Raw genomic sequence first — 13069 nt, forward strand, 5'->3', positions numbered from 1 at the left:
CGTCGTTTGCGCGTCGGCCCGCCCATCGATCCACGTCACCCGTCTCCGCCGTGTTCGCACGGCGGCCCTGCGGTCTACCTCGCTGGCCTCGTTTCCGGCTACTACGTTGGTCGCTCGGGCCTAGCTGCCCGGACGCCGGCACTGCTTTGGCAGCCCGGGTGCCGGTGCTGACACACTCATGCGTCCGACGTCCCACGCCGTCCATCATCGTCGGCTTCATATCGGACTCCGCCGCCACCACGCCTCCATCGAGCGGCGTCCCCGACCTCGCGCGCGATTGAGTTGATCACCTGCTCGCCGCCGCGATCCGCCTCATCTACGCCCTGCGACCAACCTGGACCGTCGCGCGGTTATGTGCGCCTCCACATGTCCCATGAAGATCGTCCCCGAGTTCAGCGCACCCCTCCACCGATCGAGCAACGGGCTGCCGCTGCGTCGCCCCATCGGGCCACAGCGCTGCCGCCCTGTGGTTCTCCTCATGGCTACATCGACTCGCGCGTCGCCGCTGCGTCGCCCCTACGGGTCGTAGTGCCGCGAAACGCGGTCCTAGCCGCCGCCCTGAGGCCGTCCCCGCAGTTGCACCGACCCGCGCTCCGCCGCTGCACCGCCCCTTCGGGCTGCAGCGTCGGAGCCCGCGGTCCCCGCCGTCGCCCCGAGGTCTTCCCGCCGTCGTTGCCCCTTCGGGCCCTAGAGCCACGGCCCGCGATCCACTTCGCCGTTCCCGCGCGTCGACTTCCCGTGGTATGCGTCGCGCCGTCTTTCTTTGGCGTGGGAATGCCATCGTCTGCGCCGGTCTTCGTCACGTTGTTGGGTTCTCCTCGCCTACTTCGAGCACCGTCGCCGCCGCCGCTGCTACCCCCGTAGCCGACGCCGCCGCCCGTCCACCTCCCTTCGTCTTCGTCCAACACCAGCCCATCGCCAGCATCGCCGTCATCTACCCCGACCACTTCGTCTACTCCGACCACCGTTGGTGGCATCGGCCCCGCACCGATGGACGCCGCAATCGTCGTCGAGTTCTTCTCTGCTGGCCTCTCCGATTTCAGCTCGTGCAGGTCCCAGTCTCCGCGTGCCCGGTGTTGGCAACACCGCCGTGTGCCTTCGTCCACGACGTGTCCCTGGGCCTGGCAAGCCTGGTGCGGCGCTCCGTCAACTTTGTCTTCGTTCGTCTATGCATGCCCAGTGCTGGCAACACCAGTGTGTGCTTTCGTCTACGATGTGTCCCCGGGCTTGGCAAACCCGCCGCGACGCGTCATCAACAACATCTCCTTTCTGGCGCACCTCTACTTCGACACCACTGCGCCCATGCTAACTCGGCGTCCCCTTGCGCCCGCGGCTCCATGGCGACTTCCTCGACACCGGCTACCCCGACTCGACATCGACCACGACATTCTTTGCACGGCTACCTCGACCACGGCTACACCACCCTACGCTCTCGGCTACCTCGACAACGACACAAAGGGCTACCGCTTTACTTGAGCAACCTCGTCGGTTGACACTCCAGCCATGACTCCGCGATGCGCCGACCGTTATGACTGTGGGGGGTGTCCGTCGGTTTGCCTTCGGATTCTTCTCCAGTCTCACCGTCTGCGTCGCTCCCGTTGTGACTGCGGGGGGATGTTGAGTAACGTGATTGTATTAGGAAACATAGGTTAGACTATGAATATTCTGGCTTGCCTTGTATTCCAAGTAGATCATGTACTCCTATATATATGCCCATGAGGCTCAAGCAATACAATGAACTATTCCATCAATCCTCTCTCTCCCTTCTAACAGTAGTTGTTGCTCTTCGAGGTGACCGGTGTTGGTTGAGACGCGACTTTGTTGTTCTACTTAGGCCAAGTTCCTTTGCGTTGTGTTTGTAATGTGTGTGGTGGCTTTTCTTCGGATTTGCTCGGATGTGGAGTTTGTACTACACTTGTTGTCCGAGGGAGAGTTTCGGGCAGTGGCTAACGCCGTTGCCGAATGCTCTTGGCTTCGTCAGCTGCTCCAGGAGTTGCTTTGTGCTGTTCACAAGGCCACACTCGTCTACTACGATAACATCTCCGCCAACCCGGTACATTATCGACGAACGAAGCACATTGAGCTCGACATACACTTTGTTCGTGAGCAGGTGGCCCTTGGGCGCATCCGGGTCCTCCACGTCCCGACGGCGCAACAGTTTGCCGATGTTATGACAAAAGGACTGCCTACTTCTGTTTTCGAGGAGTTCCGGTCCAGTCTTTGCGTCTCCGGCGACGCTTCGACTGGGGGGGGGGGGGGGGGGTGTTGAATATATGGTTTGTGCATGTATATTGTATAGTCCAACCCACCTCCTAGTCATTGTATAGTTGAGGTTGTGGCCCACCTTGTACTCCATATATACGTGCACTATGCACCGATCAATACATCGAGTTGCATTGCCAAAATATTCGTTTCCAACACGACCGAGTCCCGCCACCCACTCACCATCTCCTTTTAGTTATTCATGGGTGGTTGGTGCGTCGGCTAGGGGAGTCCGGTGGTAGTTGTTGCTCTTCGAGGTGACCGGTGTTGGTTGAGACGTGGCTTTGTTGTTCTACTTAGGCCAAGTTCCTTTGCGTTGTGTTTGTAATGTGTGTGATGGCTTTTCTTCGGATTTGCTCGGGTGTGGAGTTTGTACTACACTTGTTGTTCGCGGTGAGTGGTATGCTTTTGTAATTGTCTTCTGCCTTCTATAAAAATATGATACACTATTGGTGTACTCTAAAAAAACCCTGAAGGACCAAATGAGATGGTAGTTGGGGTCAACCTGCTCGTTGTCTGAGAGAAGAGAGCAGAGAGTAGGCATTCCTGGAAGAGAATGGCAAGCCGTACATGAAGAACCGAGATTCATCATTGTCGTTGTAGACAAAATCCTGCAACAAAGACAACACATCATCGAGCTCAACAGAACCAACTTATTTGTGATGTGGAATGTTTATCTTGAGATGACTGGTCTTACTACGAGAGAAGCTAAGACCGGGGCGGGGGTGGTTTATGGAAAAAGCCACCAAAAGAACTGGGCCTCAAGCTGGGCGGTTGCCACTTCAATTATTCTTGCTGTTTGGGGGATGAGCCTGTTGACAAGTCTATTGGTAGCAGATATGTATAGTCAACGATAGTCAATCAAAAGATGGAGCATAACTTACTCTAGCTCCAAGCGGAGTGTGACCGAGAAAAAAGAGGTACATGTTCAGCTAGGACAATTAGATTGTGCATGCATTGGGGGTAGCTTTGAGTTTTGAGCACAATTTAGTGAAGGCTGTTCTGCATGGGAAAACAGGGCAAGGACATGATAACAAGAACACTGCTCAAACGAGTTACCATCGGCAGAAAAATAGAATTTCACACAATTAAACTAATCAAGCACAGTACTATACGGCCTGCTGTGACCAAAACTGGCACTCGATCTAGTTTTCAGATTAGCACAAGTTATTATTTCAGACGCAAGGTGCAGACCTTCACAGCTCAGCACCAAAGTCCTATGCGCGCATGTAACCCGATACAATTTCTCTCTCTACCTGCGCGTTTGACTGCACCTTGAGCAGCAGCAGCAGCAGCAGCCTAGATGCTAGTAGTACTGCAAAGGGACCATACTCCTAGCTAGACCCAGCCCCTTGCTGATAAAAGTCATTCATACAGTTCAAATAGTATGAGTATACATACAAGTACAAGCAGCCGGGTCTGCAGTAAAAACAGAGATCAAGCCAGTAGTAAATATATACTGCTAGTGGTGTTTTTGAGTACAGTAGTAATTAAAAAAGGCCAAAGCAAGAAAACAAAAGGCAGCCTTATTTTTCCTTTCCCTCCCGCATTGCAAAGATCCTTCCTGCCCTTGCTCCCACTACTATATAGCCTCCCCCTCACCTTCCATTCCAGAGAGAGAGAGAAGCAGAGGGCGAGCAAGTGAATGATAGCTAGACAGAGAGGCAAGGCATGGCAGGCTCCATGCAGCTTGTGAGATGTAACTAGGTAGGGTGGGGCGGCGGCAGTGGTGGTGTGGTGGTACGAGCATGATGGTGGGGGTGGGCGATCTTGTGCTGGCTGCTCCGGCGATCCTGCTCGCCTTGCTCCTGACTCTGGTGCTGAGCCACTTCCTGCCTTTGCTCCTCAACCCCAAGGCTCCGAGGGGCAGCTTTGGATGGCCCCTTGTTGGCGAGACCCTCAGGTTCCTCACCCCTCACGCCTCCAACACGCTGGGTAGCTTCCTGGAGGATCACTGCTCCAGGTACTTTTATTTTCTTCTTCTTTTTTGTTATCATTCACCACAGCCACACCACACCTCAAGATTTCTCCACGATGCAATCAAGCACGTAGTATTGTTTATCATTTACTCATGTGGCAGCAAAAGATGATGCATGTCGTGCATGTTGTCCTGACTCAGCACCTTTATCTTCCTGTCTTTGCTCCAAGGCTGTGATATATTTGAATTTCTACAGGTTTTGTGCACAGAACCTGTTTCTGAAAAAGTTTTACCTATTGTTTTGTGGGGGAGAGAGGATGGAAAGATCTCATAAGACCCCCTATCAAATGATGGCAACTTAACAACATGAAAAAAGATCTAACATTGCAGTTGATGTGATGATGATGCAGGTATGGGAGGGTGTTCAAGTCCCATCTGTTCTGCACCCCCACCGTAGTGTCCTGTGACCAGGAGCTGAACCACTTCATCCTGCAGAATGAGGAGAGGTTGTTCCAGTGCAGCTACCCCAGGCCAATTCATGGCATACTGGGCAAGTCCTCCATGCTGGTGGTCCTCGGGGAGGACCACAAGCGGCTCAGGAACCTTGCGCTGGCCCTCGTCACCTCCACCAAGCTCAAGCCAAGCTACCTTGGCGACATTGAGAGGATTGCGCTGCACATAGTCGGGTCATGGCACGGCAAGGGCGGCAGCATCACCTTCTGCGAGGAGGCAAGAAAGGTTGGTCTCCCCGTGCATGCACTAACTACAACCAAAGCTGGCTAGGCATGCATCAGTAGGGACATGATCCCGTCAAACATGGACGAAAAACTCTGCACATGTTACCTATGGCTACATCATCATGCTGTTACTTGCTGATGCATCATCACATATTTTTTCAAACGCTGGCTTTGACTTACCAGGGTCATTCTTCTCCGTATTTTGACTCTCTTTTTCTGACTTTTTTTTTCCTTTGGCACAGTTTGCGTTCAGTGTGATAGTGAAGCAGGTGCTGGGGCTGTCGCCAGAGGAGCCTGTCACTGCCATGATACTGGAGGACTTCCTCACCTTCATGAAGGGCCTCATCTCTTTCCCTCTCCGCATCCCAGGGACCCCATACGCCAAAGCTGTCCAGGTAACTAAGTAAACAACTCTGGAATACCACCTTCTTAAACTGTCAAAGTTTCCAGCACTTCTTATCTACTTCACCATGCATCAGGCTCATGAAACTCTGGTATATATTGTTCTAACACTGACTGAGGTTCTTGGGTATGCCGATCATTCCTCACAGGCCAGAGAGAGGATATCAAGCACTGTGAAGGGCATTATCGAGGAGAGGAGGAAGGCTGACTGCTGCAAGAGGGATGATTTCCTCAACGTGCTCCTGTCAACCGATGAACTCTCTGACGAGGAGAAAGTGAGCTTTGTGCTGGACTCCCTGCTAGGAGGATACGAGACCACCTCACTCATGATCTCCATGGTCGTCTACTTCCTTGGGCAGTCAGCTCAAGATCTGGACCTAGTGAAGGTACATACATACCTGATCAAGCTTAAGCCACAGGTGATTGGTGGTTGCGTGCATGTGTCACTTATTATATATGAACATGCTGTGCATGCAGAGGGAGCATCAAGGCATAAGATCTACCAAAGCAAAGGAGGAGTGCTTGAGCTCTGAGGACTACAAGAAGATGGAATATACCCAACATGTAAGTAAGATGATGATCATTCAGTACACGCTTTAGGATATGTAGCCGGTTGGTAAGCAGGGATCCTTTTTTCTTTCTATTATCAGACATCCACCAAATATGTGACCCTTCAGAATTTATGTTTTTTCTGTCCGTATGCCTGCCTATATCTGGAATTTTTACTAGAGCAAACAACACTTTGCAAGAACAGTGCAAATGGGGAAGGAAGGGTCTCTTAATTTGTTCTGTAATAATTGGAATGGTTCAATGATACATACATACATGCGTGGATGTCCTTTCAGGTTATCAATGAGGCGCTGAGATGTGGAAACATTGTCAAGTTTGTCCACAGGAAGGCCCTCAAAGATGTCAGATACAAAGGTAATTAACCCTGCTAGTACTTGGGGCTTTCCCAGCAGATCCCATTGTGCTCATCACATGATAATGGATCAGGCAAAGGGGGCGGTTGGGCCTTTATTGCTGATTTGTGAGCATTGTTATTCCTAAACACCTAGCTTTTGATAGAAGATGCTCAAAAGCAAGTGGACCTCTTCTTTTGCTCTGTTGCAGAGTATCTGATTCCATCTGGCTGGAAGGTCCTACCTGTTTTCAGTGCTGTTCATTTGAACCCCTCGCTTCATGGAAATGCCCAACAGTTTCAGCCTTGCAGATGGGAGGTATGTCTGATTTCCATACCATGTGCACGGGCATCTATATTTGTAGTCAAGTAATGAATACATCTTAGTTTATGCAGATTAGCTTTAACATAATATGCTTGTTTAGGGAAGCCTAACTTTGACATAATATGCTTTTTATGAACTATTTTATACAATGAAAAGGTGAGAACAAATCAGAAGAGCTTATCTGTAGCTTTGAGAGAATCTTCTTTAAGGTTGCTCTGTTAACTAATTGATGCCTTTAATTAGTGAGTGTCCAACTAACCCATGCCATAATAATTACTTGCAACTATCCTGGTATCTTCAGATGCCAAGCAGGCTTTGGCTGAGGGCCTAGTGCCTTCTGTACATGGTCCTAACCATGATTCCTCACTCAAAGCCAGCATCCTTGGCTTTGCTTCTTCATTTTCTTAACTCCCTTGATGAAGCTAGCTCATATGCATGACTTGTACAATTGATTGATGCAACAGGGCCCAAGCCAAGGTACAAGCAAGAAGTTTACACCATTCGGCGGTGGCACCAGGCTCTGCCCTGGATCAGAGCTTGCCAAAGTAGAGGCTGCTTTCTTCCTCCATCACCTTGTGCTCAATTTCAGGTAAAACACTTCTCCTAGCCGATTAAGAGATACACATGTAGCAACTAACGCAGCAAGAGCAACAAATCGGAGAAACGAAGAACCTAAATATTTTGTAAGGATAAATCAACTTAAGAATGAAATTAACCAGAGGAAATATGAATAGCATGACCACAGATTGATGCAGTCTCATACTAGTGGAGATGCTGTGCAAACATGGCAGCATGGAGTATCCAATAAGTATGGCATGCAAGTTGAGTGGTACCAAATCTGGTCCATAGATATCTGCAGTTATCAGATTGTGACAGAAGAAAATGCATCTCCCTCTACTTTTTTTCAGAGCAAGGAGATAAGTGCTTACTGAATCTCTATAGTTACTGATCATGGTATAATTTGGCACCCTGCAGATGGAAAATCGATGGCGATGACATTCCAATGGCATACCCGTACGTGGAGTTCCCGAGAGGCCTGCCGATAGAAATCGAGCCGATTTGCTCTGAATCTTGACTGGGTTCTTGCAGCTGCAAACATGGCGGTGAGTGAAAAAAGAGATTGCAAGCAGTGAAGCGAAGAAGCACCGATGACTAGCTTAGCTTAGCTAGTTCCTGGAATGGGGTAGCTGAGGAGGTTGTGATCTCCTCTGTACATGGTGTACATATATTTTGTCCATTGTGATTACTTGAGGTGGTTGGGTCACCCTGTTACATCCTCCACTGTCTGGACTACTATCCTATAGAAAAAAAATGGGCTCCTGGTGTTTACATTTACTTCTGAAATTCGTTATGGGGAGATATGTATGAACCGGACCTCACTGAAACTTCGAAACAACGTTCTTATCCTTGCCAAACAGACCATGTAAGTCCCAAAAAATAAAGACCATGTAAGAGAACATTGGGAATTTGGCATAAGCACACCAGTCAGCAGAGAGTGAAGTTATTGTTTAAAACTGGTACTATTTAACCTTAGTGTTTACAAAAGATTCATGTAAACCAGTATGGGGAGATTCTACAAGGGACATTTGGATAGAACGAACAAGTCCTTCAGAATTCAGTTGAAACTCCCATGCTCCAATGGATAATGAGAGGAGATCAATGAACAGAGGCTTTGTTCAGGAGTTTAGAGAATGATTGCAAAAAAACTATGGCCCATACAGGTCTCGAACCTGTGACCTTCGCGTTATTAGCACGACGCTCTAACCAGCTGAGCTAATAGGCCTTGTGTAAACTGAGAAAGTAAACCACTTATATATGAATCATATATTCTCGTAAGTTCCAGAATCAGTCAAAGCGTATGACCTCTCTTATTTTTTTTTCCAGTTCCAAATCAGTCAGGGCGTATGTTGGAGAAAATATGACGTACTGGCAGACGACAATACGCTCGACTCTAAGGGCATGTACAATGGTGGTATATGGATACATATATCTCATTGAAAAAAAGTAGCTTGAGGCAACTATACTGATTTTCTCTCTCCAATACAAACTACTACTAATGGGTCTCATCAAAAAATAAAAAGTAGAAACTCTAATACATATGCATCTCTACTCCTTACTTCAACTTTTTCAGTTTTTTTACATCAGATTACACTTTTTCTTTCCAAGCACCTGCCTTGAGGATCCCGCTTCTCTATCCGAATCTATTTTCCTGACATCCGATCCTACATGACACATAGGGCATCATCATGAGGCTATGCATTGGCCATGCCCTAATGACTTGCAACGCAAAGTGTCTTTCTATCAAAGATTGATAGACAATGCTTTAGTGACGTGAAGTCAGCGAAAGTACTCTTGAGCTCATTTAAAATCAAATCAAAAAAATCTGAATTTTAGTGACAAACATTGATAGAAGTTTTCAACGCTTGCAAAATTTCATCATGCAACGACATTTGTAGAGCTGTGGCAAGAAAAAAATCATCACTCCAAAATGCTTTTGAAAATGACATTTTTGGAGCATCGATTTTGTTTTTTTAGCCACAGCTTCTACAAATGTCATTTCATGAAATTTTGCAAGCGTTGAAAACCTTTGTCAATGTTTGTCATAAAAAAATTCAGAATTTTTTGAATTTTCTTTCATTTTTTTCGATTTTACTGTTCACCCGAGCTCATATGAGCTCGGGCTAAGAAAATCCATGTCCGTCAGATGCTAGTTGAAATTTGAAAACAAGATTTGGTCGGAAGTAAGATTGCCATTTGCCCTCGGGCCTCTAAACACCATTTCATGCCCACTAAAAATATTCAGGAGAATTCTTACTTACAACAGAACTACAACAACTTTGCAGACATACACACAAACACGCAAACTCACTGATGCCTTATTGAAGAACAGAAACAACTAGTAGATTAAAAGAAAATAATTTTGACTGTCATCCAGAGAGGGATAGATCAGCTTACTACTTCCTGGCACCGCAGAACTTGGGGCCTTAACCTTAGGGCTTTAGGAAATCAGGCTGGTCTGTGACTGATCTAACCCATGCCCATTTGTGATCATTCACATCCACCGGGTTCTTGGCCACGGCAATATCTTCCAGTGGTATGTAGCTGTAATTCCCATTTATCGGGCCAGGTACGAAGCCAGTAAACCCAGCCATTATCCCATGGATGGCTGAATGCGCCAACAGGGTACAGTATAGATTATCAGTAGCATTTGCTGGGACTGCTCGAATCATGTAAGTAGGATCGATATACTTCACAGTGAACAACTCAGTGGGGTGCTCTCTCTTCCACCATCTGCCCAGCTCAGATTTCAGCCAGGGGCCAACGTCAAGGAACAGCATGTTGCCAGACTCATCCTGCTCTCGCTTCTGATCATCGGTCCGGGGAATCAACTCCTGCCCAGCGCCTTCAGCAACGACGACGACAGCATGTCCCTTCTTCTTTATCCTTTCGTACAGGAACTCGAACAGGCCTCCCTTCCCTTCAACGTGGAAATCAATCTCAGGAATCAAACAGCAGTCAACATCTCGGCTGCTCAGGGTGGCATGAAGAGCAATGTGGCCCGTGCTCCTGCCCATAAGCTTGACAAGACCGATGCCATTCACAGCGCTCACAGCCTCCACATGTGCCGCGTCGATCGCCTGCTGAGCAATCTCCACTGCAGTTTGAAACCCAAATGACCTGTCTATGATGCCGATGTCGTTGTCCACGGTCTTGGGAATCCCTGTAATGGAGATCCTCAAACCGCGCCGTTTGAACTCTTCGAATATCGCCACTGCTCCTCTCATGGTTCCATCCCCGCCAATCGCATACACCTGTGAAATGTCATAAAAGGGATGTTCAGATAGGATAGTAAGATCAAGGCCTGAAGAACAGGAACAATTGGCATGTGAACCAGCACATGTAACATTGTATACTTAATTTTTTTTGACAATAAAAATAGGTAGTAACTACACCAAAATCTTGATCCTAACTAAGGCCAACTCTAACCGATCCCCTATCCAGCTATAAGGGACGATAAATTCGGTTTTCCTCCTCTATGCCGCACCTAGCCGATCCCCTAAACCAAATAGAGGAGGGTATTCTTCCACGGAAAGAAAGAGGGCCCTTTGGCTAGGGTTTCTTGTGCCTCCCGCCGGTGCCGCCGCCGGTCTACCTCGTCTCATGTGGTCTTAGGGCCATGGAGGCGTGGTGGATCCCGGCCCTTACCGGCGGAAGGGCTTCGTTTTTTCATGCTCTTTTGAGTTTTGTTAGGGTTTGTGTCCTGCTCAGAGAGGCGAGGCGGCGGCGGCTCTCTGAAGATGGAATAAGGTTCTCCCCGCCTTGTCCCCGTTCTGGCGGTGTTTCTAGCATCGTTAGAGGGCGTGTGGAGGTTTGTCTCCGGCGGATCTCGCGGGATTCGGTCGGCGTTTGTCTTTGGTGGATCCACATGGATCTTGTCTTCGTTCGTCTGTGTTCCTGTGTCTACAGGCTGGATCCTTCCGATCTACGCTTCTCTTCATCGACGGCGGTTGCTGCGCGTTGGTCCTATGGGGCCTTAGCACGACGACTTCCCGATTGTCTACTACAACAAGGTTTGTCCGGCTCCGATCAGCGAGGGGTGAAGACGGCGGCGCGCCTTCGGCTCGCTCCAGTGCTAGTAGTCGTCGCTAGGTGGTCTATTGACCTAGATGTATTTTTTACTTCTGGTGTTCTTTGTACTACCTTGACAGTTGATGAATAGATTGGAAGTTATTCTCGCAAAAAAAAAATCCTCCGGCGCCTATTCAATCCCTAAATATACTCTGTCTGGAGGCGGGCAAGGATAAATTTTCTTCACACAAAGGCCTCCTTTTGGCCGGCTGGCGACTCACGTGAAGCTCCCTTGTCGACGGCGGCGACCTCCGGCCTCGCCGGTGACCCCTACCCGTACTACTACGGGTACGGCCACTGTGTGCTGCTGCTGCTGCTGCTCGCCGCTGCTCCTCCCCGCTGTGTGCTGCTACTGCTGCTGGCTGCCGCCTGTGCCTGCTGCTGCTCCTCCCCACTGCGTGCTTCTGCTCCTGTCTGCTACTCCTCCCCGCTGCGTGCTTCTGCTGCTGCTGCTGGCCGCTGCTCCTCCCCGCTGCATGATGCTGCTGCTGCTGCTCGCCGCCGTCAGCGTAAGCCTCGATCAGTGCAGGCAGAAGTGCGACGTCCGGCGTGTTTGGCGTGCTCTCCAGCAGTCCAGCATTGCCGGCGTGGTCACCATGGTTGCATAGCAAGTGTTCCACGAAATGTATGAGCCAAATGTAAGTTTACTCAGTTATACACAGGGGATCGGCTAGGTCCGGCCAAAACTCCACTAAAGGTTTACTCCGTCGGATGGGGATCTGTTAGAAATGCCCTAACACGAACAATCATGAGTGTTTTCAGACTTTTCTGTAATACACCATTATCCTTTAAATCGCAACTTTGAACAATTTTAGTGTATTAGAGTAAGGCCAAGCTGATCCCAATCTTCCAAGTGCTTACGCATTCTGTACATCGCCTCGCGGTTTTGCAAGTAATCACTGTCTCTAGTGAAAATCTGAAAGCTGCGTCTGAGTTGCTTTTACCTGCGTATACCCGCGGGCGACGATGCCATCGACGATCTTGTTAAGATCAAAGCCACCACGTGTCGTCTTGAGCGCGGTGCCGCCCTTCTTGTGCCAGTCGTCCACGGAGGCCGGGTCCAGCCGCACGTGGTCGTCGTCAGCGCCGTAGAACCCGCGGTAGCCCGCGGCGACGCCGAAGACGTCGAGGACGCCGTAGAGCTCGTGGAGCCCCACGACGAGCTCCCTCAGCACGGTGTTGAGGCCCGGGCAGAGCCCCCCGCAGGTGACGAGGGCGGCGCGGGCGCGGGCCGGGTCGACGGCGAGGCTTTCGCGCGGGCCCGCGCGGCGGTACGCGACCAGCGGGTTCGGGGTCCCGGAGGCGAGGTCGAAGAAGGCGTGGCGGAGGGAGACGTCCCCCGGGGAGATGTAGAAGGTGGGGGGCGGGTGGAAGTAGGGGTGGCTGGAGATCGGGTTGGGGACCGCGGTGGCGCCGGAGGGCGAGGCCGGGAGCCGCGGCGCGTCGCGGAGGGTGAGCGGCGGGAGGGTCACGGTGGTGTTGGTAGGGGTGGAGGCGGCGTGGTCGCCGGAGTTGGGGACGGTGGGATCCATCTGCACTTGCTGTCGGTCAGGGCGGTGGGAAAGTGGAACTGCGTAGTGGCGGAGTGGTTCGAAGCAGGTGAAAGCTGAAAGGGAGGGGTCTGAGCGACGCGTGGCGGTCTGCTTGGAGCTTCTCGAAGTTGACAGCGGCGCCGTGTCAAGAGGCACCTCATCGGTAGTGACTAGCAAATGGCCAAATGGCAGTCAAGAGAAGGCTAACAAATGGCCACGTAAACAGTATTATAGGAGTAGGAGAGTATTTGGCGAAAGTTATCTTCTGCTCCTCCGCACGAATGAGCTCGGGATGAACAGTAAAATTAAAAAAATCCAGAAAAAGACTGAATTTTTTGTCAAACTTTGACAAATGTCTTGAGT

General features: G+C 50.0%; 2 protein-coding genes and 1 non-coding gene across 3 annotated transcripts; 1 reads left to right on the forward strand and 2 right to left on the reverse strand.

The window, feature by feature from the left end:
- The first annotated feature begins 3869 nt into the window (after positions 1 to 3869).
- LOC125526986 (cytochrome P450 724B1) lies at positions 3870 to 7880 on the forward strand. Its single transcript, XM_048691569.1, has 9 exons — positions 3870 to 4225; positions 4591 to 4918; positions 5160 to 5312; positions 5469 to 5705; positions 5797 to 5883; positions 6165 to 6243; positions 6433 to 6539; positions 7010 to 7134; positions 7521 to 7880. Exons 1-9 carry the CDS (start codon positions 4011 to 4013, stop codon positions 7618 to 7620), a joined length of 1431 nt encoding a protein of 476 aa, XP_048547526.1. The 5' UTR covers positions 3870 to 4010; the 3' UTR covers positions 7621 to 7880.
- Positions 7881 to 8254: 374 nt separating this feature from the next.
- Positions 8255 to 8328, reverse strand: TRNAI-AAU. Its single transcript has one exon. It is a non-coding gene; the product is annotated as a tRNA-Ile (tRNA).
- Positions 8329 to 9275: 947 nt separating this feature from the next.
- On the reverse strand, positions 9276 to 12823 carry LOC125526987 (ATP-dependent 6-phosphofructokinase 2-like). The gene is made up of 2 exons (XM_048691570.1): positions 12119 to 12823; positions 9276 to 10357 (listed from the first exon to the last, which is right to left on the reverse strand). The coding sequence occupies exons 1-2, from the start codon at positions 12704 to 12706 to the stop codon at positions 9536 to 9538; spliced, it is 1410 nt and encodes a 469-aa protein (XP_048547527.1). The 5' UTR covers positions 12707 to 12823; the 3' UTR covers positions 9276 to 9535.
- Between the last annotated feature and the right edge of the window lie 246 nt (positions 12824 to 13069).

This window comes from Triticum urartu, unplaced genomic scaffold (assembly GCF_003073215.2).
Source record: "Triticum urartu cultivar G1812 unplaced genomic scaffold, Tu2.1 TuUngrouped_contig_2475, whole genome shotgun sequence".
NCBI lineage: Eukaryota > Viridiplantae > Streptophyta > Magnoliopsida > Poales > Poaceae > Triticum > Triticum urartu.